The sequence below is a fragment of the Oncorhynchus tshawytscha genome, linkage group LG34 (genome assembly GCF_018296145.1).
Source record: "Oncorhynchus tshawytscha isolate Ot180627B linkage group LG34, Otsh_v2.0, whole genome shotgun sequence".
Classification (NCBI taxonomy): domain Eukaryota; kingdom Metazoa; phylum Chordata; class Actinopteri; order Salmoniformes; family Salmonidae; genus Oncorhynchus; species Oncorhynchus tshawytscha.
Window position 1 is genome coordinate 14,284,242 of NC_056462.1, and position 24,382 is coordinate 14,308,623.

General features: G+C 44.7%; 1 protein-coding gene across 3 annotated transcripts in view; it reads left to right on the top strand.

Moving 5' to 3' along the window:
- The window catches only part of LOC112261291 (mineralocorticoid receptor-like), a 97,795-nt gene that overhangs the window by 56,406 nt on the left and 17,007 nt on the right, over window positions 1-24,382 (top strand). For 2 of the 3 annotated variants that reach the window (XM_042312089.1, XM_042312090.1), the window contains exons 3-6: window positions 2,546-2,682; window positions 16,442-16,558; window positions 18,327-18,680; window positions 20,541-20,685. In XM_042312089.1, the coding sequence (XP_042168023.1) occupies window positions 2,546-2,682; window positions 16,442-16,558; window positions 18,327-18,680; window positions 20,541-20,685 (753 nt within the window). The remainder of the gene's footprint in view (window positions 1-2,545; window positions 2,683-16,441; window positions 16,559-18,326; window positions 18,681-20,540; window positions 20,686-24,382) is intronic. The other variant, XM_042312091.1, reaches the window with a different exon arrangement.

Consider the following 24,382-nt stretch of genomic DNA (forward strand, 5'->3'; position numbering starts at 1 on the left):
GCCGGCAGCGAGGCAGGGGCGTGGGGTGGGGGTGGGGGTGGGTGGATGAGTTTATTGTGACGTGGCAAGGCAACTGGCTTACTGGCCCTGTATTCACCACACATCTCTGCATCGTTTTGCTGATATTACAGAGTTCAGTCAATGCATTTTGGTGTGGGAAAGATGACTGGGTTTGTGGGAAATGAGGTCTGCTTAGCAGGCTGATCATAAATAGAACCACCCACCCACACACACACACACACACACACACAGGCCCAGTGCCAGACAGATCCACTCACACACGCATCTCGATAGAGACTCCTCTAATCGCGCTAAGAAATTGAATGTGTGTGTAGATGGTCAAGGTTGAATTAGATCAGCGCTCCTGATCGTATCTGCTTGCCGCTGTTGGTTTACCCCCTCCAGCAAGCCCTGGCAGGAAGTGTGTGTGTTAGAGCCAGTGTGTGTGCCTGAGTGTGTGTGTGTGTGTCTGTGAGAGAAGACAGCTTGTTTGATGAAGGATGTCGGGAGAATGCTAACCAGACAATCACCTTGTGTGTTATTGATTGAGATGAGCGTGGTAATTAGATGGAAGGAGGGGGGCTGGAGGGAGGTCGTTTTTAATGTCTTGATACGACATGTCCTGTTTTTGTACCTATCTCCTTGTTTTTGTTGTTTCGGTGGGGGGTAGGGTGTGTGTGGGTTTCTATGCATGTGTGTTTATTTGTGTGCATAGGTTATTTTTGTGTAAATCAGCAAAAATGTGTATTATAGACTAAACATATATTTTACCATGTACAACATTTACTCCACAGCACTGTACATTAAACACTTCAAACGGGAATAATAAGGCTTCTTGTCAATAACAACGCTGTGCTCTGTCTGGTTTTTACGTTTCTCTCTACATAGTCCTCTTTTGGTTACGGCTGACTCAGTATCTGGAGTAGACATTAATAACTGACATTAATGAATGTCCCGCCCTGAGAAACAAGCCTTCAATATGTTACCCACTGTACACAGTGTATTCACAACTTCTCCAGAGTTTACTCCCGCAATTTAGGCTGATGCCATGTGCATCATTTGAAAGGGTCACTTTCAAACCTGTCCACAGGACATCACTGTGCCGCTGTCGAGTTCCTGCCCCGAAAACTATGTCAGGTTTCACCCAGCGATTTAATCTGATCTCTGCTGATTCAGTGAAACTATATGGAGCACCCAGGCCTGGTCCGTTTTTAAATGTTTGGGCAAAATATATACTTCTTTCCTTCCCTGCCTCCCTCTCTCTAGAGATGTATTTTATGGTGCGTGTAACTTACAGTATAGATTTGAACTTATCTACCGTAACAGCATAGCCATATCTTATCAACGCCTCATTTTCGACCTTGCCTAAGTACAGCAGGCCAATTGACCAATGACACTGGCTACACAGTACAATAGAGTCGTCACTCAGTATTTCTTGCGTAACCCCAGTACGCTCTGGTTAAGTTGACCTAAGGCATAGGTGAACTCGTCTGGCATATTATTAGAAAATGTAAGCCATAATGACCCCGTAAGCCATAGTGACCCCGTAAGCCATAGTGACCCAGTAAGCCATAGCATGACTCACAACATAGAAAGGGAGAACATGATTGAGCAAACTTGTGTGATGTGTCATCACATCAACGCGTACATAAGTGGCCTACAATGCCCTGAGTCCAGTGACTAAGCGATCCACCTATGTGTGTGTGTGTGTGTGTGTGTGTGTGTGTGTGTGTGACTAAGTGTTCGACCTATCCGTGTCATCAATAACAAGTTAAGTCCTCGCCCCTGATTACCACCTGGAGAATCATTAACTATGGAGCAAGACTCAGTGACATAACAGGATGTGAACTCTGCAGCCAGGTCAGTCCCTAGTGGGAGCTGTCCCATTATCAACTTGGCTGATAGTCTATCGACATTGGTTTGACATCTCTCTCCACATGTGGACAACGGCGTAGGTCAGACCTATAGCCTTCATATCTTAGAATCCATTATTTAGGAAACAGTTGTTTCAAAGTTGACCTTAGACATCAGCGATAGGTAGTTGAAGGGGAGATATTGGTAGGTTAGCCTAGTGTAACATCTGCTAACAGTTTCTGCCTTTTGACTGTAGTGTTTCTGACTTTAATCTGTACTCTGTCATCTGGGCCAAATCAACTCCACAGTCTTGCTGTTATTTTGCACAAAAACGCACACAGGCACGCACACACACACACACACACAGACAAAAACACACACACCCCTCCTCACAGCCTCTTGTCTGTCCTTTGTTTTTCTTAGCCTGCTAAAGACGTCTCCTCTGTGTTTCTGTCAGCGTCATTTCCAACTCGCTGCAGTAAATCTGACAAGTGCAAAGTCCTTTCTCTTTTCTGTTGGCAGGGATCCTCATGGTTAGCCACATTGTGCGGCTAATGTACTGCTTACGTAGTAAAATTGTGAATGTTTCACAGCATCTCAGAGGCCTCCGTTTCTGATGTTGTTGGATAACAATTACTTTGTCAGCTTTAAAGGCTAAACTGTGTCGTCTCGGTGTGTGCTTTTGTTTCAGCGCGTCGCTGAGACACCCGTCGTCCACAGCCAAAGTGTGTCTGGTTTGCGGGGACGAGGCGTCGGGATGTCACTACGGGGTTGTTACATGCGGCAGCTGCAAGGTCTTCTTCAAGAGAGCCGTAGAAGGTAGGAAAAGTATGATATGCATTTCCGTTTGGGTCTGGGTTTGGGTGCTTACTAGCGTGCCTCCTGTTGAAGTCTGAGGAACCCTCCCTTCTATGGCCTCAGACTCCAAATGGTACACATTGTAAAGTAAAGTATTAAAGAAAGTGTGCAATGCATTTTAAAGAGCTTCTGTTTATAATCTGCTTTTCTGTCTATAGTAGTACAGTAGTTTGGGGACAGAAATATGCCTGGTCATGTGAATATGGCCTTTAAAGATAATTGTTGGCCATTTTGGCTGTGTGCGAAACACAACCCCTCCATTAGCGGGTTTAAACCTCAGTGCTAAGTTAAGTTAGCGCCCTGGCGCTAGGCTAACTCACACCAGTGTCCATATAGTCTTAGGGGAATAACCTCCAGGAGAAAATGCTGAGCTAGCAACAAAGTAGCCCAAACCCAAAACATACTCATCCAGAGAGAGGTGACACCAGACCAGTCAGTCTAAAGAAATACCAATAAAAAGTTTAAAAGGAAGTCGTAAACTGGTGTTTTTTGGAGCTTCTAGATAATTACCTGTCAAATATTTATAGTTTTAAACAGAAATGTATGACTCAGTCAGAAACAAATAAGGTTAAATTGCTCCGCATGTACAGTTTGTGGCCTAAGATGACTGAAAACATCATAAAAACCTCACAAACTACATACTTCTCCCATAACAGCCCTTTATGCTGTGTTTTAGCTGGGGAAAAAACAAAAACTCATAATGCGCTTTTCATTACTGTGTGTAGTGTGAGGCGCTGGGCTAAATTTCACACACATATGTGCACGGACACACACACACACACACACACACACACACACTCACTCTCCGAGGAGGCAGGCAAGCACCAACAAGGCAGTCGGTAGGTGTTTTTTCAGCAGTCAACTGAGGAACTACAGTCAACTCCTATTGAATGATGTCTTCATTTGATGATATTTACAAACAGTCAATATATGTATCCCTATGAAACCGGATTAGGTCTCCTAATTATCGGATCAGAAATGATATCATTCCACTCTGAGCGTGCCTGGGAGGGCTGGGAAGAGTTAACATATAACAGCTGAAGATCTGTGTGTTTGTGTGTTTGTGTGTGTGTGTGTGTGTGGTGTGTGTGTGTGTGCAGCTGTTTGTGCAGAAAGCAGGCAGCAGAGTTGGCCACATGAGGTTGGTTAAGAGTGTTATCACCCAGGCCTATTCAGTCTTATTTTAGGCTCATTCAATTCCAAATGGGATACACAGTTGGAATCTGTAGACTGTTTGCCTCATGGGAAACTGCTGTGATTTCTGTGGAACAACTGCTACTTTGTTCAATTAGCCCCTAAACATGTCCTCTTTCTGTGTGTTAGATAGCCATGTCATATGATCAAATCAAATTGTATGTCACATGCGCCAGGTGTACACTTTACCGTGAAACGCTTACGAGCCTTACGAGCCCTTTCCTAACAATGCAGAGTTAAAGACAAATGTATAAAACATGTAAAAGGAAATCATAATAGAAATGTAAAAGGAAACAATAAAATAACGAGACAATATACAAGGAATACCAGTACCAAGTCAATGTGCAGGGGTACGAAGTAGTTGATGTGAATGGGGGCGTTCTCGGCCCTCTGTTTCCTGCAGTCAATGAACAGCATACTCACGTAAGTGTTCCTTTTATCCAGGTGGGAAAGGGCAGTATGGAGTGCAATAGAGATTGCATCATCTGTGGATCTGTCGGGGAAGTATGAGAATTGGAGTGGGTCCAGGGGGTCTGGGATGATGGTGTTGATGTGAGCCATGACCAGCCTTTCAAAGCATTTCATGGCTAAAGATGTGAGTGCTAGAGGGTGATAGTAATTTAGACAGGTTACCTTGGCCTTCTTGGGCAAAGGGACTATGGTGGTCTTTTTGAAACATGTAGGTATTACAGACTGGGTCAGGGAGAGGTTGAAAATGTAAGGGAAGACACTTGCCAGCTGGTCAGCACATGCTGTTTAAAGGTCTTACTCACATAGGCTACGGAGAGCATGATCTCACAGTCATCCGGAACAGCTGGTGCTCTCATGCATGGTTCAGTGTTGCTAGCCTCGAAGCGAACAAAGAAGGCATTTCGCTCGTAGGCTCGCGTCACTGGGCAACTCGCGGATGGGTTTCCCTTTGTAATCCGTGATAGTTTGCAAGACCTGCCACATCTGACGAGCATCAGAGAGGTGTAGTACGATTCGATCTTAGTCCTGTATTGAACGTTGCCTGTTTAATGGTTTGTCAGAGGGTGTAGCGAGATTTCTTAGAAGCATCCGGACAAGTATCCTACTCCTTAAAATTACTTAAGGAGAAGATTGTGTCACATCTAAACTGATACTGTCAGGTATTGTAGGCCATCAATCTCTCTCTTAGATGTGGAATAGCCTAGTTACAATCTATAGGAATTGTGGGTAATGTAGTGTCTTGTATATTATGTTTGAACTGACTACTCTGGGGTCTGTTCTGGTACAGCTGCTGCCTGGTCAAACTATGTGAACTAGTGGGCTGATGTCATCAAGGTTGCTTGTACTGTAGTATGTGTGTCCTTTGTGATGTGTGCAGTGAGCCCAGCTAGCACTTACCTTACATCAGCATAGCTGCTAAGAGTGGGAGGGTGGGGGAGAGAGGATGAGAGGTAGAGGGGAGGGAAAGAAAGGGGGAGGGGGTGGGAAAGAAAGGGGGAGGGAAAGAGAGGTAGAGGGAAAGAGAGGTAGGGTATAAAATGAAAGTAGGAGAAAAAGACAGGGGAATTGCAGAAGATAGACAGAGGGCAGAGAAACAGACATAGAAGGGAGGGGAGTGAGAGAATGAGGCAGACAGAAAGAATGAGAGAGCGAGCGAGAGGGGGAGACAGACAGACACAGAGAGGAGGGGCTGAGAAAGAAAGTAAGCGAGAGAGAGGGAACAAGAGCGAGAGAAAGAAAACTGAAGTGATGTGTCAGCACCGAGCTCCAGAGAGGTGTAAGTAGGACGTGAGGAGACGTTCTAGTTCTCCTCCTCCCCCTTTCTCCTCGTCCTCTCTCCTCCTCTTCCTCAATGTGAAAAACCTGGCCTCTGTGAGTCTGATAATGAGCTATGAGAGGAGAACGTCAATGCAGGACAACGTCAATACAACGGGAGAAATAATCCATGTTTCATTTCTGTCAAGGCGCCCCCCAGCTGCCTCACAGGCACGACGGCCTCCTACTGCCTCCGCCCATTAGACGCAGTTACAGACTCAGAGTCTCAGACCCATTTACAACCCACAGCTAGTTAGTATTCTTTACTCATCGTCAGCTCACATTAAAATCCTGTGTACGCTTCCCTTCAATGATAAAGTCGAGGAGTCTATAGGCTGGTCTCAGATCTCTTTGTGTGGCATTAACCATAGGATTAGGCGATACTGTACAAACAGGTCTGGGACCATGCTACGGAGTGTGTGAGTAGTGGAAGGAACTGGAATATAATCTATAATTCAGGTTATAATTTTGGGTTGGCCGTAAACTAGGTATGGACTGGGTTTGTGTGAATGGTAGTTTGGTAAGTGTAGCTTTAAACTGTGGTCAGCTGAACAGTATACCACTCTGATCTCAATGGAACTTCTCATATACAGTATATACACCTCTTGGGCCAGTAACCGAAATGTTGCTGGATCGAATCCCCGAGCTGACAAGGTCAAAATCTGTCATTCTGCCTGAGCAAGGCCGTTAACCCACTGTTCCCCTGATGACGTGGATGTCGATTAAGGCAGCCCCCCACCCGCACCCCTCTTCGAATGCATTCAGTTGTACAACTGACTAGGTATCTCCCTTTCCCTTTCCACTCCATGCTGCCTCCCACCAGACTGAAACCGGATGATGTTTAATTCATTATGGAAATGTTCGCCCACTAACTGTTCCCTTAAAGATCTCTCATTTCAATGAATAAATATTCCATCGTAATTTAGAGAATAACGGTGTATGCATTTTAATACTCATTCGTTTGTCTTTTTATATACATTTAGTTGATATGACAAATAGCCTTCTCTGTGTAGCTGAGCACAAGGCATAATTTATTGAGCTTAGCAGCTGGTGCTAAATGGAAAGGGTTACAGGGGCTTATGAATAACACCCAGAGGTATTGCTGTAGAATCATTATCTCCTATAAAGTTATAGACAAATTATCATTCATTTCTGAGCCTTGTTGGTCGTTGTTTCACCGCATACAGTACCTACAAAACTAACTTTTCAGGCTTACTGTAGTCTCTGTTACCTCACGTAAGAATTTGGTTTTGTACGTGACTTGAATTGAATTAGCATAGCAGACAATGTATATAAAAGCTGTTTGAAAAATGTGGATACAGTACGTTTCCAAGCCAAGCATCTTCACACATTGAAATTGTCTCTACTACCCCTCCCCACCACTACCCCTCCCCTCCCTTATCCCTACCCTATCCCAGTGTGGATATAGTACCTTTCCAAGCCAAGCATCTTCACACATTGAACTAGTCTCTACTACCCCCTCCCCTCCACTACCCCTCCCCTCCCTTATCCTTACCCCTCCCCTATCCCTGAAGTCATCCCTGAGACAGTATGTTGATACAAGACAGCTGGGCTCTGTAAACCACTCCATGTGGACTGCTGCTCTGGGATGCGTCTCAAACGGCACCCTATTTCCTAAACAATGCATAGGGCTCTGGTCAGAACTAGTGCACTAAAATAAATAGGGTGCCATTTGGGACACATCCCCTTTCTGGTCTGTAAGACTAACTGTTGAGTGCTGCTAGCTTATTATTCACATGTCATCAGTGGTTTGGCATACCGTTCTGTTTAATAATATTCAGTACAGTTCCTTTATTCCATGACTTATTATTTTACTGGATTTGACTTTATTGAACTCAAAGGTCTACTGTGAAACCTTTCAACCGTGTATGGTATTGCAGTATGTGGCACGGGGATGGTTAGCATTACACTGATCTCTCTCTCTCTCTCTCTCTCTCTCTCTCTCTCTCTCTCTCTCTCTCTCTCTCTCTCTCTCTCTCTCTCTCTCTCTCTCTCTCTCTCTCTCTCTCTCTCTCTCTCTCTCTCTCTCTCTCTCTCTCTCTCTCTCTCTCTCTCTCTCTCTCTCTCTCTCTCTCTCTCTCTCTCTCTCTCTCTCTCTCTCTCTCTCTCTCTCTCTCTCTCTCTCTCTCTCTCTCTCTCTCTCTCTCTCTCTCTCTCTCTCTCTCTCTCTCTCTCTCTCTCTCTCTCTCTCTCTCTCTCTCTCTCTCTCTCTCTCTCTCTCTCTCTCTACTGTTTATCTGAGGACACGAATGGTACTGTTTATGAGTTGCAGGCCCATGCTCCAATCAGATGGTTTATATTTTGACTGACAGGTCTGTGCTCCAATCAGATGTGACGCCTCCTCTAGCTGGACTGGGTGCCTCAGGTTGTCTCATATAACAGCATCTGAAACCCAGCCATTTATTAGACTCAGTCCCCGTCTCAGTCCCTCTCAGATGAATGGCATACATGTCCTTCTATCAGACTTACAATAAACCTACATTGATGTAATGTATATTTATTACAATCATGCGATATGCATTTTCACATTTTATAGAGATGTGATGTCCTTTGACTACTCTGATATATTTGATCTGAATTAGTCATGCTATATGCAGAATAACTGGTTAATACCCATCATAACAATAAGCATGGTGTTCCAAAATTGCATATTTATCCAAGTTGTACCATACAATGAACACCACTTGTCCCTTTAACGTAAGGTGAAGTAAGCAATCATGGATTGTATCAAAGCAGGCATTATAGCAATCTAATCCATACTAACAACGTTACATAAACTAACAGGAAGTCATTAAGACCACCTCTTAGGTTGTGTTTGACCCACTTCGCTAAGGTTACCTTAATCCCGGTAAACCCAGAACTAAAATCTCACCTAATTACTGTAGGTCAGATGCTCGTAACATTTATATTTACCTAGTCTGTCCACGAGAAATTCAAGTTACCAAGTGAAAGCAGTTTGATCAGACACCTGTATTAGAGCCTATAGACACCTATATAATCCATGACGACAGTGCCCTCCCCTTGACCCCATTAACGACTGTCAACGTAATTAGTGAACAAGGCCAGACAGTGACTGACTGAGGGTGCAGAATTTCCTTAAGCCTCTAGTAATTATGCTAGATAATTAAAAGTAATTGTGTCATTTAATGGAAGCCGAACCCTTTCACACCACAGTTGTATTAATTAAATGTTGCAGGCAACAACAGCTGTGAATGATGCATTGATAAAACACTAGGCCTGAATACTATATTTTTTTGCAGATTATAGTAATTGGTTTAGCAACATGAGTAAGTAGGCCAAGTACCAGGGTTACCAAAGGTTCATTCAACTATTGTCTATGCTCTGAATGCTAGTCACCTTAGCAGCAGTCCTGGTTTATTGTATAGGCCTTATAAACAGTGCTACGTGGATGTAGGCCTACGGCTGGCCTTCAACTTGTCCAGCTCCAGACCCAAATGAGCCTACAGTATCAGCGGTTGCCAGTTACTATTAATTGGTTCATTCTAGTATTGTGCAGCTTAGATGCATGGTAGGCAGTAGTCTTAGTAGCAGTCCTAGTCCATTGTATAATAGACCTATGGCAGTGCTATGCGGATGTATCGTAACCGTGAGTGCCAGTTAATATCTAGCCAACAGACCGACCGGTCCCTCCGTGTTTCCTCAGTGTCCTTAACTCAACCTGACCTGAGATGACCCATGTAGATGGTGTGTGGAGCCACTCATGCCCTCGTTGCCCCGTGGCACTAAAGGCCTCGATCACCACCCATCTACTTCCTCTTCCAGGCTGATACCTTTGTTCTTTGACATCAATGCAAAGAGGGTTCCGAGCACTAGGTCGCTGGGTAGGATACACCTTAAGTGTTTAACCAAATAACACCGCCAGGCCAATCAGATGGGCTTTATCAATGTTATCACTGGCCCATTGGTTTGTGGTTGATATGTGCAGGGGCAGTGTTGATAAAGTTGTGGTGTGGGGTGTGTGTGTGTGTACTGTTGATGTGTGTATGGGTGTTGTGACTGCGCTTTGCAGAACATTTTTGAAGAAAATATAGTGTGTGTGTTTTGACTGATAGGTATCTGAAATTACATTTGTGTGACTACCTACCACACCAAGCCAGATTAAATTGCGTAGGTCAATATTATGTTAAATATGCAAGTGTGCCAATTATCCTACACCTACAGTATGCATGTCATTACATAGACTGTTGAATTATTGCATCACAAATAGTAGAATTCCTATAGAGGGACTAAGCACTGTGGTTGTCGTGGTAAAGCGGGAAGTTCAACCTGTAGGGGCGGATGTGGTTGCCGTGGTTACTGGGTTAACCTTTAGGATCGGCAGTGAGTCAGGGGACTTTATAAAAACAGCAAATCATGCGCACACTGTTGTGACAGACAGGGCAGTTGGGAAATCCAAGAGGGTTGTATGTGTAGCTATTAGCCCCAGAAACAGGCACTGAAGCACTTTCTGATTTGTTTAATTTGGAAGAGAAGTCACGTTTATTTTGGCCCGCTGCCGGAAATGTTTATTTTCAAAACCGCTCTATAAAAGAACGCTGCTCCTCCCTTCCAAATAGAAATCAATTATATTGTCTTTGATGTTCATGTTTTTAAATGTCAATTGTAAAGGAGTTTGTCTGTAATGTATTTTTCGCTACGTGTTAGATCCCAGTAAGACTAGATGTCCCCACTGGCGTTGTCTAATGGGGACCCTAATCAATCAAATGGAGGTCCAAGAGAACATCGACCACTAGATGTGTGTGTGAGAGGGAAGGATGGAGGGGTAGGTTAAAGAATGGGGACTATACCTTCATGGGTATAGACTATACCTTCATGTTGAAATAAAGCCTCATTAGAATGTCCCGGTGAGAGAATAATGACCATGGAGACATGTAAGGCTGTGAGCCTGGGGTAAAATAACAGACGTTTGAGATAATAGGGGAGTAGATGGGAAACCCAGATCAACTTGGTTGGCGGGTGCCTATTCCCTCTCTTTGAATACAAAATGTATAGGAGTGTGTGTTTGAATGACTTCAAGGTGTACCATGAATCTAATAGGAACGTGTTGAGAACTTCTATTGAAAAATACCACTGACAGACATAGTCATTGAAAACAAATTCGTGCTTTTCATTCTAAGCCGTGTCAAATTCTCCAGCGTTTCTTACATTTTTTCTGGTGAAAGCCATTTAGGAGGCGACTGCCTTAATCCAACAAGAGTCGTTACACAGCTGTATGCAGCCAAGGTGGCCTATGTCAAATGTGTTGGTCTATGTCAAAAGACATTGCCTGGCTAGAATAGACATACCACTGGCAGGATCTCCGTTGTCGTCGTGTGTGCGTGTGACGCTCGGTAAACACTAAATATAGCCTAGCCTAATGACACAAGTGTCTTAGACAACGCCTCTTCACTCAATGCGGGACAGACACCGAAACACGAGCCACGGTCTCAAGTTCAGACTATTTAAATAGGAACTGCTTAAAGGCTACAGTACTGTATGGCCTAAACCTGAATCTGTGGAGGACATGGGCCTCTCTGACTCTTCTTTCAAGGATGTTCTCCGTATCTGGCAACCCGGGCCAAAAAAGAAAGAAAAGCTGTTCAAAAGGGTCTCCCATAGGGAGACATCGTATTCCCCACATAGTAATATCCCCATAGCGGTTTTATGCTCCAGTTGACAGACAGGGTCCGCTCATAGCCCGGTTGCCAGATGTTGATGTCACAAACGCAACAAAAATGAGACATCAATGGAGTCCGTTCAGGAACTCCCTCGGTTGCCATGTAATGTAATGGAGTTCTCTCTCCTGGAGCTGGTTGAGCACTTACAGTAGTAATGTAGCCGTAGCCCTTTTACGATGATTGCAGGAGATTTTATATTGTATTAAAGTATAGTATTATAGGAAGGAAACTATGTACAAAATGTGTTTTTGGTATCATTATAAAAGTATAATGTTGATTTGATCTGTTCCTTGGTATATGAAAACATTATGATGTAATAATGGTCCACCTTGTCCATCAGTGCACATTCACATTCTAGGAATGCTTCTATGGAGTACAAATAGGAGGCAATGGATTCTTGGATTAAATCAAATCAATTTGTATTTGTCACATGTGCCAAATACAACAGGTGTAGACCTTACAGTGAAATGCTTACTGACAAGCCCTTAAACCAACAATGCAGTCTTTTTTGAAATACCTAAAAAAAAAGAGATAAGAATAACAAATAAAGAGCAGCAGTAAATAAACAATAGCGGGGCTACATACAGGGGGTAACAGTACAGAGTCAATGTGCTGGGGCACCGGTATAGAGGTAATATGTACATGTAGGTAGAGTTACTAAAGTGACTATGCATAGATAACAGAGTAGCAGCAGCGTAGGGGGTACTCTTGATGGTGCAGCTGTAAAACCTTGAGGATCTGTTGATCCATGCCAAATCTTTTCAGTCTCCTGAGGGGAATAGGTTTTGTCGTGCCCTCTTCACAACTTTCTTGGTGTGCTTGGACTATGTTAGTGATGTGGATACCAAGGAACTTGAAGCTCTCAACCTGCTCCACTACAGCCCCGTCAATGAGAATGGGGGCGTGCTCGGGCCTCCTTTTCCTGTCGTCCACAATCATCTCCTTTGTCTTGATCACGTTGAGGGAGAGGTTGTCCTTGCACCACACGGTCAGGTCCATGACCTCTTCCCTATAGGCTGTCTCATCATTGTCGGTGATCAGGCCTACCACTGTTGTCATCAGCAAACTTAATGGTGTTGGAGTCACGCCTGGCATGGCAGTGATGAGTGGACAGGGAGTACAGGAGGGGACTGAGCACGCAACCGAGGGGCCCTGTGTTGAGGATCAGCGTGGCGGATGTGTTGTTACCTACCCTTACCACCTGGGGGCGGCCCGTCAGCAAGTCCAGGATCCATTTGCAGAGGGAGGTGTTTAGTCCCAGGGTCCTTAGCTTAGTGATGAGCTTTGAGGGCACTATGGTGTTGAACACTGAGCTGTAGTTAATGAATAGCATTCTCACATAGGTGTTCCTTTTGTCCAGGTGTGAAAGGGAAGTGTGGAGTGGAATAGATTGCATCATCTGTGGATTTGTTGGTGCGGTATGCAAATTGGAGTGGTCTAGGGTTTCTGGGACAATGTTGATGTGAGCCATGACCAGCCTTTCATGGCTACAGACGTGAGTGCTATGGGTCGGTAGTCATTTAGGCAGGTTACCTTAGTCTCTTTGCTCAAGAACACCAAGATTGAAAATGTCAGTGAAGACACTTGCTTATATACTTGCTTTCTTATAAGCTTCAGAGTTAGAGTCCCACTTCTTGAAAACGGCAGCTCTACCCTTTAGCTCTGTGTGAATGTTGCATGTAATCCATGGCTTTTGATTGGGGTATGTACATACAGGCACTGTGGGGATGATGTCCTTGATGAAGCCAGTGACTGAATTGGTGGACTTAATGCCATCGGAAGAATCCCAGAACATATTCCAGTCTGTGCTAGCAAACCAGCCCTGTAGATTAGCATCTGCTTCATCGGACTGAATAGACTGAATCACTGGTGCTCCCTGCTTTAATTTTTGCTTGTAAGCAGGAATCAGGAGGATAGAATTATGGTCAGATTTGCCAAATGGAGGGCAAGGGAAAGCTTTGTACACTTCTGTGTAGAGTAAAGGGGGTCTAGAATGTTTTTTCCCCACTCTGGTTGCACATTTTTCATGCTGATAGAAAAGAGGTAAAACTGATTTAAGTTCCCCTGCATTAAAGTCCCAGGCTACTAGGAGCTCCGCCTTCCTGTTTGCTTATGGCGGTGTACAGCTCAGAGTGCGGTTTTAGTCCCAGCATCGGTCTGTGGTGGTATGTAGACAGCTACAACAAATACAGATAAACTCTGTAGGTACATAATGTGGTCTACAGGTTATCATGATGCTCTACCTCAGACGAGACTTCCTTAGATATCGTGCACCAGCTGTTTACATATATGCATAGGCTCCCGCCCTGTGTCTTAGCAGAGGCTGCTGTTCTATCCTGCTGATAGTGTATAACCCGTCAGCTGTATGTTCTTAATGTCGTCATTCAGCCACAACTCGGTGAAACATAAGATATTACAGTTTTAATATCCCGTTGGTAGGATATACATGCTTTCAGTTCGTCCCATTTATTTTCCAGCGATTGAACGTTAGCTAGCAGGACAGAAGGCAACGGCAGATTAGCCACTCCTTGCCTGATCTTCACAAGGCACCCTGATCTTTTTCCACGAAATCTCCGTTTCCTTCTCCAGCAAAAGCTGGGGATCTGGGCTTGGTCGGGTGTATGTAGTATCTCCCTCCCGTCTGACTCAATGAAGAAAAACTCATCATCTAATCTGAGGTGAGTAATCGCAGTTCTGATGTCCAAAAGCTCTTTTCGGTCTTAAGAGATCGTAGCAGCAACATTATGTACAAAACAAGTTGTGAAAAAACAAACAAAATAGCATGGTTGGTTAAGAGCCAATAAGACGGCGCCGGAGGGGAAGGATGCCATCTTCATATTTATTATAGTTGAGGACTAGGTGATGAATCTGGAAATGTGGAAATCTGTTAGAGTAAGTTGAGTTTCTAAGTATGTGAACGAATAGATTCTCTGTAGAGCCGATGAGGATAAACAATATTTTTCCAGTTCTTATAAAGTGTACGGGGCTAAATCCCTGGAAAAGAGATTCATCACTTATCAGCTAACACACCTTTTGTAAATGTTGAGAAACATCAAATCCACACTCATCCACCAATACATACAGGAACAAACTAAATACTGTACATGTACACACAATATGGTGTGTAACTTCCTGACAATTATTAACAGGATTCATGGGAATGAGCTGGACACTGGATAGAAGGGCTCCAAGACAAGTTTTCCTTTTTTCAGAGTCTGAACCATCCAGTGAGGGGGCGGGAAGAGGGCAGGAGGGGGGGGTTAGCGTTGTGAGTTTCCTGTGTCGCAGTTTACTGTTTTTTAGAGCAAGAAAAATGGGCTTATGTAAGAGTCATGTGATTTAGACAGAAATAGTGGAGGACTGGAGGGAGCTAGACCTAGCTACAGCTGCTGCCTCTCCTCTCCTCTCTCCCCTGGCAGAGATCAGACTACACACACACTGTGCAGCTTCACACACACACACACACACACACGGTATGGTCACACATACTGTACATTGATGAACAGTTATGCATGCATGCACGCACACAGAAGGCCAATGCAGCAATACGCTTGCATGCCAACACTCCCACACACATGCTCAGAAACAAGCATGTATGCATGCAGGTACGTACGTACAGTAGGCACTCACACAAACGTACCAGTGGAGGCTGCTGAGGAGGACGGCTCATAATAATGGCTGAACTGGAGCAAATGGAACGGCATCAAACACCTGGAAACAATGTGTTTGATACCATTCCACTGATTCCGCTCCAGCCATTACCACGAGCCCGTCCTCCCCAATTAAGGTCCCACAAACCTCCTGTGGCACGTACGCAGACCCCCACTTTCATAGACACTCAGACTTTGTCAACATCAGATGAAATGTAATGAACTATGTCACTGTATCCTGTTTTCTGGCTGTACTCTGTGCATCTCACTTGGCCACTTCCTGTGGCTGTGACATACCATAGTGAAGGTTTTCGGGCCATAGCTTGGGTCAGTGTGAGTATATATATGAAAGTCACAGTGTATGTGTGTGTGTGTGTATGTATGGCGTCCGTGGTGCGGCGCAGGCGCGCTGAGCTGGCCGTCCCTGGCCTGGGGAACGAATGTGGGTGTGGGGGCGCGTGTGGCACTCTGAGGCTGGCGGACGGGTAGAGAGGAAAAGAAGAAGGGTGAATAGAGGAGAGGAAGAGGAGACGTACAGTGCTGGTCCAGTGGAGCGGAAGCTGGCTCTCTGAAACAGGAGATCATTTGGTTTAGCTGTGGGCTAGGCAGGGAGGCAGAGGGGGATTCTCTGCCTGTTAGCGTCACTGTCAGAGACTGGAGCAGCCCAGGCACTAGTCAGAGAGAGAGAGAGAGAGAGAGACCGACACACAGACACACACGCATAAACGGGGTGCGCACACACACAAATCCGATGCCTCAGCCAGCCACACCAGTGTTTAGATATAGTACCCATGTACCATACAGAGACACCATTAGTAACCATTTATAGTTCTAGTGGAATAATTCCATTTGATGTTATGTGCAGTCAATTCTAAAGCCTACGTTTCTATGATGTAGTATTCAGATCACGAGACCATACTGGCCAGTTGAGGAAATCCTCAGTATATGTACTGTATATGTCTGTGTGCAAGAATGGCTTAAGGTATCAAGATTTCTTGGTATTTTAGGTTGTTACAGTAGTATATTATGGAAACACTCCAATGCATTTGAGTACAGATGTAGGATCTTAATTTGAGGCAGTTTTCTACAGCAGGAAAATAATCCCGCCAACAGGATTAACGATTATGTTGATTATAATTAATTACATTTTTGTTGGAGTTGATAAAATGTTCTTTAGGGAAAATCAAATCTAAAGTGTCAGTCTTAACTTCAGAAGCATTTTTAAACATTAAGTACACAACGTTTTCCTGCAATAGGGTGATCAAATTAAGATCCTACATCTGTAAGTTATCCTATTGTCCTCCATATGTTTCAGCTTCCTGCCGTCTTGTTTCTCAGCATTTGGCTCACTATTAAACTTCCTGTCTTCCTGTCTGTGTGTGTGTGTGTGTGTGTGTTAAGGCCAGCACAACTACCTGTGTGCCGGAAGAAATGACTGTATCATCGATAAGATCCGGAGGAAAAACTGTCCGGCCTGTCGAGTACGGAAGTGTCTCCAAGCCGGGATGAATCTCGGAGGTATGGAATCATAAATGCCAGATATCCTAAATCTGAACCGATGCATCCGAAATAACACCCTATTCCAAGGAAATGGGAGCTTTCTAGGACTAACGGCTATTATTGCTGAGCGGCCAATCAGATTCCTAGTCTGATCATAGGCAGGTTCAATATGTCGGTGCCCCGACTAGTCGTAGAACCGTAAAAACAACAAAGTTGAGGGTTAGTGTGTGGAGTCAAATTGGTGCTACTTTGAGACTTTGTATCATTACAGAATCCACAGCCAAGTTTGAAGGCCAATATTAATGTGTGATACAGAGTTTGGATACTGCCAGGGAACCAAAATAGACTTGCTTATACAGCAAGAAAGGTTTTCCGTTTTACCGCTATTGCAATATACAGAACAAATGTTTTCCTTACTGTACTTTGTCAAAGGTGGACAGTCTCCAAATCATGATTCACTTCCTAACATAGTTTCCCTCAAAGTTACCCTGGAGAGAGGCAGAAAAAAACTACTACTACTACTACTACTACTACTACTACTACTACTACTACTACTACTACTACTACTACTACTACTACTACTACTACTGCTACTACTACTACTACTACTACTACTACTACTACTGCTACCACTACTACTGCTACTGCTACTGCTACTACTACTACTGCTGCTACTGCTGCTGCTGCTGCTGCTGCTGCTGCTGCTGCTGCTGCTGCTGCTGCTACTGCTGCTGCTGCTGCTGCTGCTGCTGCTGCTGCTGCTGCTGCTGCTGCTGCTGCTGCTGCTGCTGCTGCTGCTGCTGCTGCTGCTGCTGCTGCTGCTGCTGCTGCTGCTGCTGCTGCTGCTGCTGCTGCTGCTGCTGCCACTGCTGCTGCTGCTGCCACTGCTGCTGCCACTGCTGCTGCCACTGCTGCTGCTGCTACCACCACTGCTGCTGCTGCTGCTGCCACTGCTGCTGCTGCTGCTGCTGCTGCTGCTGCTGCTGCTACCACTACTGCACTGCTGCTGCTGCTGCTGCTGCTGCTGCTGCTGCTGCTGCTGCTGCTGCTGCTGCTGCTGCTGCTGCTGCTGCTGCTGCTGCTGCTGCTGCTGCTGCTGCTGCTGCTGCTGCTGCTGCTGCTGCTGCTGCTACTGCTACTGCTACTGCTGCTGCCACTACTGCTGCTGCTGCTGCTGCTGCTGCTGCTGCTGCTGCTGCTGCTGCTGCTGCTGCTGCTGCTGCTGCTGCTGCTGCTGCTGCTGCCACCACCACTACTGCTGCACCTACTACTGCCACTACTACTACTACTACTACTACTACTACTACTACTACTACTACTACTACTACTACTACTACTACTACTACTACTACTACTACTACTACTACTACTACTACTACTACTACTACTACTACTACTACATCTGACAAACAGAAATCAAAGTGCCGATAAAATATTCTATTTGATTTAACCTTTAACTAGGCAAGTTAGTTAAGAACAAATTCTTATTTTACAATGACTGCCTACCCCAGCCACACCCTCCCCTAGCCACACCCTCCGCTAACGATGCTGGGACAATTGTGCGCCGCCCTATGGAATGGTCAACACGACACTTAGCTTCCAAAAGTCCAACAATTGCCAAACAAAGTTGAGCTCAAATTCAGCTTGAATATTTGTAGCTACTTCAGTACGTACACTACTTTACATGCTCTCTGTCAACAGAACATCTTTTGAAACCCCACAATGCAGAAACATCATGGTAAGTTCCACTTTAAGTTGGAGCGTCATTCTCTCTTCCTCCCTACAGCGCGGAAGTCGAAGAAGCTAGGCAAGCTGAAGGGTGTGAACGAAGACTCGACCCCCACTAAAGAGGGGGGGCAGACGTGCCCTGGATCCGGAGGGGGGTACTTGTCCTCAGGAGAGAAGGAGCTGAGCACCAGCCCCACTAACGCCCTGGTGCCCCACGGCCCTGGAGGTGGGCTGGTGACCCCCTACCTGCCCCCCTCCATCTGCAGCGTGTTGGAGCTGATTGAGCCAGAGGTGGTGTTTGCGGGCTACGACAACACCCAGCCTGACACCACCGACCACCTGCTGTCCAGCCTCAACCAGCTGGCTGGGAAACAGATGATCCGCGTTGTCAAGTGGGCCAAAGTACTTCCAGGTTAGAGTGAGATACAGTATCATCCTTTTTTTCCCCTAATATTTTTGATGGCTTTGTTGGAGGCCAAACTACTTCCAGGTTAGACAGAAATGGGGGTTCTGGATGGGATTGGGTGGTACGGATGTAAGGAAGAGTGGCTTCCTTTCCTATACAGTAATATCTTTGATGGGGACATCTGAAACAGATAAATGTCTAGAGTCAACTTATTCCGATCCTATTCCATTCTAAATGCTTGGGGGCAGAGACATGGGTAAATCTCGAGTGGGCGTATTGGCTGTTAGTGATTTCTCCTATCATGCATTTTATACTCCAGGGATATTTTGACATGGTGTGGTATTATTAACATTTGCGCCTTCTGAATATATTCGTCAGTAATTTTCCCGATCTCGTTAGGAAATTATTCCGCAATGCTTTAATGAGATTAGCGATAGCATCCTATTTAAAGCCAAAATGTAATCAAGATTTGGAAACAGAGCTAATTTACATTCATCAGCCTTTTATAAATAATGTAAATCGAACTCGTTTACACAAAATTTTACTTTAATATACCATTTTTTTTTTTAAAAAAGAGGTAAGTTCCTAAAAACTGTCAGTTGGTGAAATATTCAAAAGATGCCTTACAGTCACCTCTTTGATGCCGTTTAATTCGCTGTATTGCAAATACTTGATACCTCTTCCAGGGTGTCTGCTTGCAGTATCCGGGCGTATAAATAGAAAGACAGACAGTAGGTGGAAACCAGCCCCTCTCTCTCACATTTCCTTCTCTCTCTCTCAGAGTCTCTGACTTTGAAAGTTCGACGGCATTCAGTTTACATTTGGACTTAGCTCTGCTAATAGAAGCTCAGAAACTCAACTCCAGAAGACTCGCACTAATAAGGCAGACTGCTTTGCGCTACATGGCTGCTGTAGCCTATAAACAAGCCTTGTACTGGACAGTCCAGTGCCACAGTACACAGGAAGCCTAGTATATGCTGTGTGCAGCATCCTGTACTCTAGTCACTGTAAACTATTGACTTGTTGAGTGTCTTCAGTCTTCAAGCACTTTGATGGGCGACCCAAAAGTTAATCTTTTAATAAGCATCTTAGACCCAGCTATAGATTCTTCCAGGGAGCACCATTGATGTACAGTAAGCCAGTTATTTGAATCAAGAGCTTTGAGTCCTTTAAAAAAAAAAAGCCACAGGCGTAGCCAGCAATACAACCCACACACTAATTCAACAATGAATTGATACCGTGACACATCGCGGGCTTGGCAGCGGCTGCATGGCTGACGGCTGACATGCAAAGCCTGGAATAGTACCTAAGCTCTGATCAGTCACTTTCAGTTGCAGCATTGGCATCCTCGTTGGGACTCTGCATTATAGAATGAGGCAGAGTTCATATGTAATGCTCTGTATAAAGTCAGAGTGAGAGATTGGCAACTTTCCCGTCAGTCTATTTAAGGGCCCACATAGACAACAAGGCCAATAATTAGAAGCCTTGGGGGATTTTGTGTAAAACAAAACACCGGGTGAATACTCTGCAGTGGTTTGTTCATGTCTGAACAAATATTGGTGCTGCTAGGCACCTTGCCATATGCGTACACACACGCACACGCACACGCACACGCACACACGAGAGAGAGGAAAGACTGGGTGAATGCCTCATGGGTTGTTGTACCTGTGTCTCTCTAGGTATGTCACTGGTCCTGCATTCACTACTGTACTCAATTTAAGACTCACTACCTCTCACCATTTCCCTTCCCATCAGTCCCCTCGATTCAATTCAAAAGCCTTCATTAACAGTGGATTTCAGGGACTTTCATTGCCAAATCAAACATGCAGGAACATATCACATCAATAATGGTCCTCTCTCTTCCAGGTTTCCGGGGCCTGCCCATAGAGGACCAAATCACCCTGATCCAGTACTCTTGGATGTGTCTGTCCTCCTTCAGTCTCAGCTGGAGGTCCTACAAACACACCAACGGACAGATGCTCTACTTCGCCCCCGACCTCGTCTTCAACGAGTAAGTCTGTTTACCACCGACCTAGTCGTCTCGCTCGCCACACTTTACAGATATGCAGTATTCAGAAAAAAAAGTTAGTTCCGAACAAAGCCAAACGGCAAGTCCATAGTTCCTCCTACTTCTCTGAGTGACGGGCTTGGAAAAAAAAACTGCTCAGTATCTTTTGACTGAAAGTCAGATAACCCTGCTCCCTAAAGCAAAGGCTTTTGTACAGAAACGGCTCCTCGATCCCCAGAGCACAGTTGATTAGAGAGGAGAGTCAATGGGGCATGTGATCCGCTCTAATATATTTGAACAGGAGAACGGGAGGAGGAAATGTATATGGGGCAGCTGCGTATTGGAGCTGTGGTGCATGACTGGTGCATTGAAGTGAAGGGTAATGGTATGGGACCTGGACAGGTCCAGGGCTGAGGGAGAATACTGGCCCCTACAGGTGGATGGGGAAAGTGCATCACACCCAGATGGAGTGGAATTGATAGTTTGCTTATTTGATTTTGTAAAAGAAGGACTTCAATCCAATGTTTTCTGGGACACACACACAAAAAGACAGACAATAGTGAAGTTATTGCAGAGACCAAGTACGTTTGGATACAATGCCATTACATGTTTAGTAAAATGAGAAAGTTACATTCTATCATTTAACTAATTCCATCCATGATCATAAAGTTACCTAGAGTAGATGTCTTCCTAAGCATGTGCTGCTGATACATTCTAAGACCTTCTGAAACGCCTGTGTGTGACGCAGTTACAGTGGAACTGCCTGTCTGAGTGACAGATGGTCCAGATATTTTGGTGACAATCCCCATGAGAAGTATCCTACACCAACTTGATTTACTGCATGGCCTGGATGTCGGCTGGAATGTCCAGTGCTCTGTCACGAAAACCTGCATGTCACCCTAGTGTCCCCAGTGTCAGTGACTGACCATGGTATCAGGCCGAGGTCCCCAGTTAGGAGGAAGGCAAAAGCATGTCCCTGTAGAGATAGAGACATGTAGAGAAACGAACCCGTCTGTCGGCCTATAGAGTAGAGAAACCAACCCGTCCGTCGGCCTATAGAGTAGAGAAACCAACCCGTCCGTCGGCCTATAGAGTAGAGAAACCAACCCGTCCGTCGGCCTATAGAGTAGAGAAACCAACCCGTCTGTCGGCCTATAGAGTAGAGAAACCAACCCGTCTGTCGGCCTATAGAGTAGAGAAACCAACCCGTCTGTCGGCCTATAGAGTAGAGAAACCAACCCGTCTGTCGGCCTATAGAGTAGAGAAACTAACCTGTATGTCGGCCTATAGAGTAGAGAAACTAACCTGTATGTCTCTATAGGAGACGTATAGAGTAGGGAAGCTACTCTATCGCTCAAACTGTCTGTCGGCCTACCTTTGTCTGCCCGTTTGTCTTGGTCTTATGGTCTGCCTGCCAGTCAGTTAACAGCATCAGTATATCAAACAATCCATACTTTCTCCACGTTTGTTCATCTCTAGTCCTCGAGGAGGAAGCAGTTTGTTCATCTCTAGTCCTCGAGGAGGAAGCAGTTTGTTAACTGTATGATTTCTATGGCTCCTTTAGTGACTTCCTTGTCTTGACATTGTTTAATGAATTGATTGCCGCTAGCTGGATAGTCCGCCCACTTGGATTTTTCATCCTAATTCAGTTAGGTCTACTGATTGAGAGAACAGCAAAAAGACAAATGTGCTTGATGTCAAAGACAAATACATCTAAATTAAAGAGCGACTGCCTTCAAATATGAGTCAGAAACAGTTATTCTAGTGTCAAAATTGACTACAACGTGTAAATAGGATAATTTGTCATAAAGTCAGTCTAGTCTAAAATGGAGTTTGGAACCGCTGTACGTCACATGTAAATGAAGGTTGTGTTTTGATTCGGTGATTTGTCCATTAACATGGGGTGAACAGCTGCAGTGATTTCTGTCTATCCAATAGCATAGACAGTGAGACAGACCTACCCAGCAACTCCCACTTTGTTTACATAAGACAACACACCACACATTCTTTACTTGAGAAATACTGCACCAAATACCTTAGATGTAACATTTCACTACTAAAACATTGTTGGCATAAACATAAAAATGTATGAAAGATTTGAGTTCTTAGATTTATTCTGGGGATTATGAGGATGTGAAATAGGCTTCTGCATCTACAGTGTCTCATGGGGGACAAACGTCATTAACCAAATGCAGAATCGGTCAGGAACACACTTCCAAGACTGAAATCTCATCTAATGAGCAACAGAAAAAACACATGCCAATCTGTGTTCAGTGGCTCTTTAAACATAATTTATGCATTAAAGTTTGATAATAGCTTTCAATAGCTCTATTAAAACGATTGTTCCAAATTTTGGGCCCGTAGTGGGTGCATCTAGACCTAAACTGTAGCGATTGACAGAGGGTCAAGAAGGTCATGCAAAGTTCCTTCTTGACCCAAGAGAACAGAAGATATAGAGGTATAAACAAGACTCTGAAAGACATTTGCCAATAATATCCAGTGACCAAGAAAAACAGCTCCCAATACAAACTAGTGTATTTGAAGTGGGGGTTATAGAGTTGGTTGCTCTGTCTATCAGGGATATTCACAGAAGTGAGTCTGACTTTCTACGTCCTCGCTCTTGCTTCCTGAATCTCACCATGGCAACGGTAAGAGCCGGAGAGAGAAAAACCAGGGGCAGTGGGTTTCTTCTCATTTTGGGCAATGATTCAGCAAAATTGATTTCAGACAAAATATGTAGAGACTTTTTATAACTCAGACCCAAGGTTCTCCGAATAATTAATTGCAGTTTGCAGAACTCCAACACAATGCTACTCCTAAAACACACATTTTTCATATGTTCTAAAGTCAGACAGACAGAAAGAGAACGAGACACACTCCGCTAAACCAAGCCTCGTGCAGCCAGATGTACATCATATACAGTAAACTAATTGTACTAATTAGTATTTTAAACCTGCTTTATGCTTATAATGAGAACATATGCACCAATTCTCCCTTGTTGCTGCAAATCTGTTTCAGAATGTTAAGACATGTTCTATCCAGAGCAGAATCTCCCTCTGTCCTAGTGTTACTATGTGGTTTCTGCAGTAGTATCAAATGAGCTGCCTCCCAAATTGCACCCTAGGGCTCTGGTCAGAAGTAGTGCACTAAATAGGGCACGGGGTGCCATTTGCTATTCAGCCCCTATGGTGAACTCCCTTTCAAGTGGAGCCACACCGCTTGCATTTGATTATTCGATGTCTCGACATGATGGGTGATTTAAAGTGGAGAAGGTGGCTTCCAAAACCCATAATTCCCTGGGATTTGCGGCATCTGCATAACACATTGCTCATTAGCTCTCCCTCTCCATTCGACCCAACCTACTCTACTGTCCCTGTGCCCCATTGATGTTGGTTGCGGTTTCTGCACGTTGACAGGATTGAGATCAACTTCTCTGATATGGTGTGTGAGTGACTGTTTAGGATGGAGTACGTATGCTAGTGTGTGTGTGTGTGTGTTTTCATGTACCATGACTAGGGTGATGCAGTAAGTCTTACCCAGCCTTTACACAGCGTACTGAAGCAGCTAAGTCATCTGCGTTGTGTTACTGTGTGTGTGCTCAGTGCTCTGCACTCTAGAGGAATTTGGCTCTCAACTCATCCTCTCTCAGCGAATAGAATAAACTATGTGGAAAGATGTTCCAAAGGGTTGAGGCGCAGTA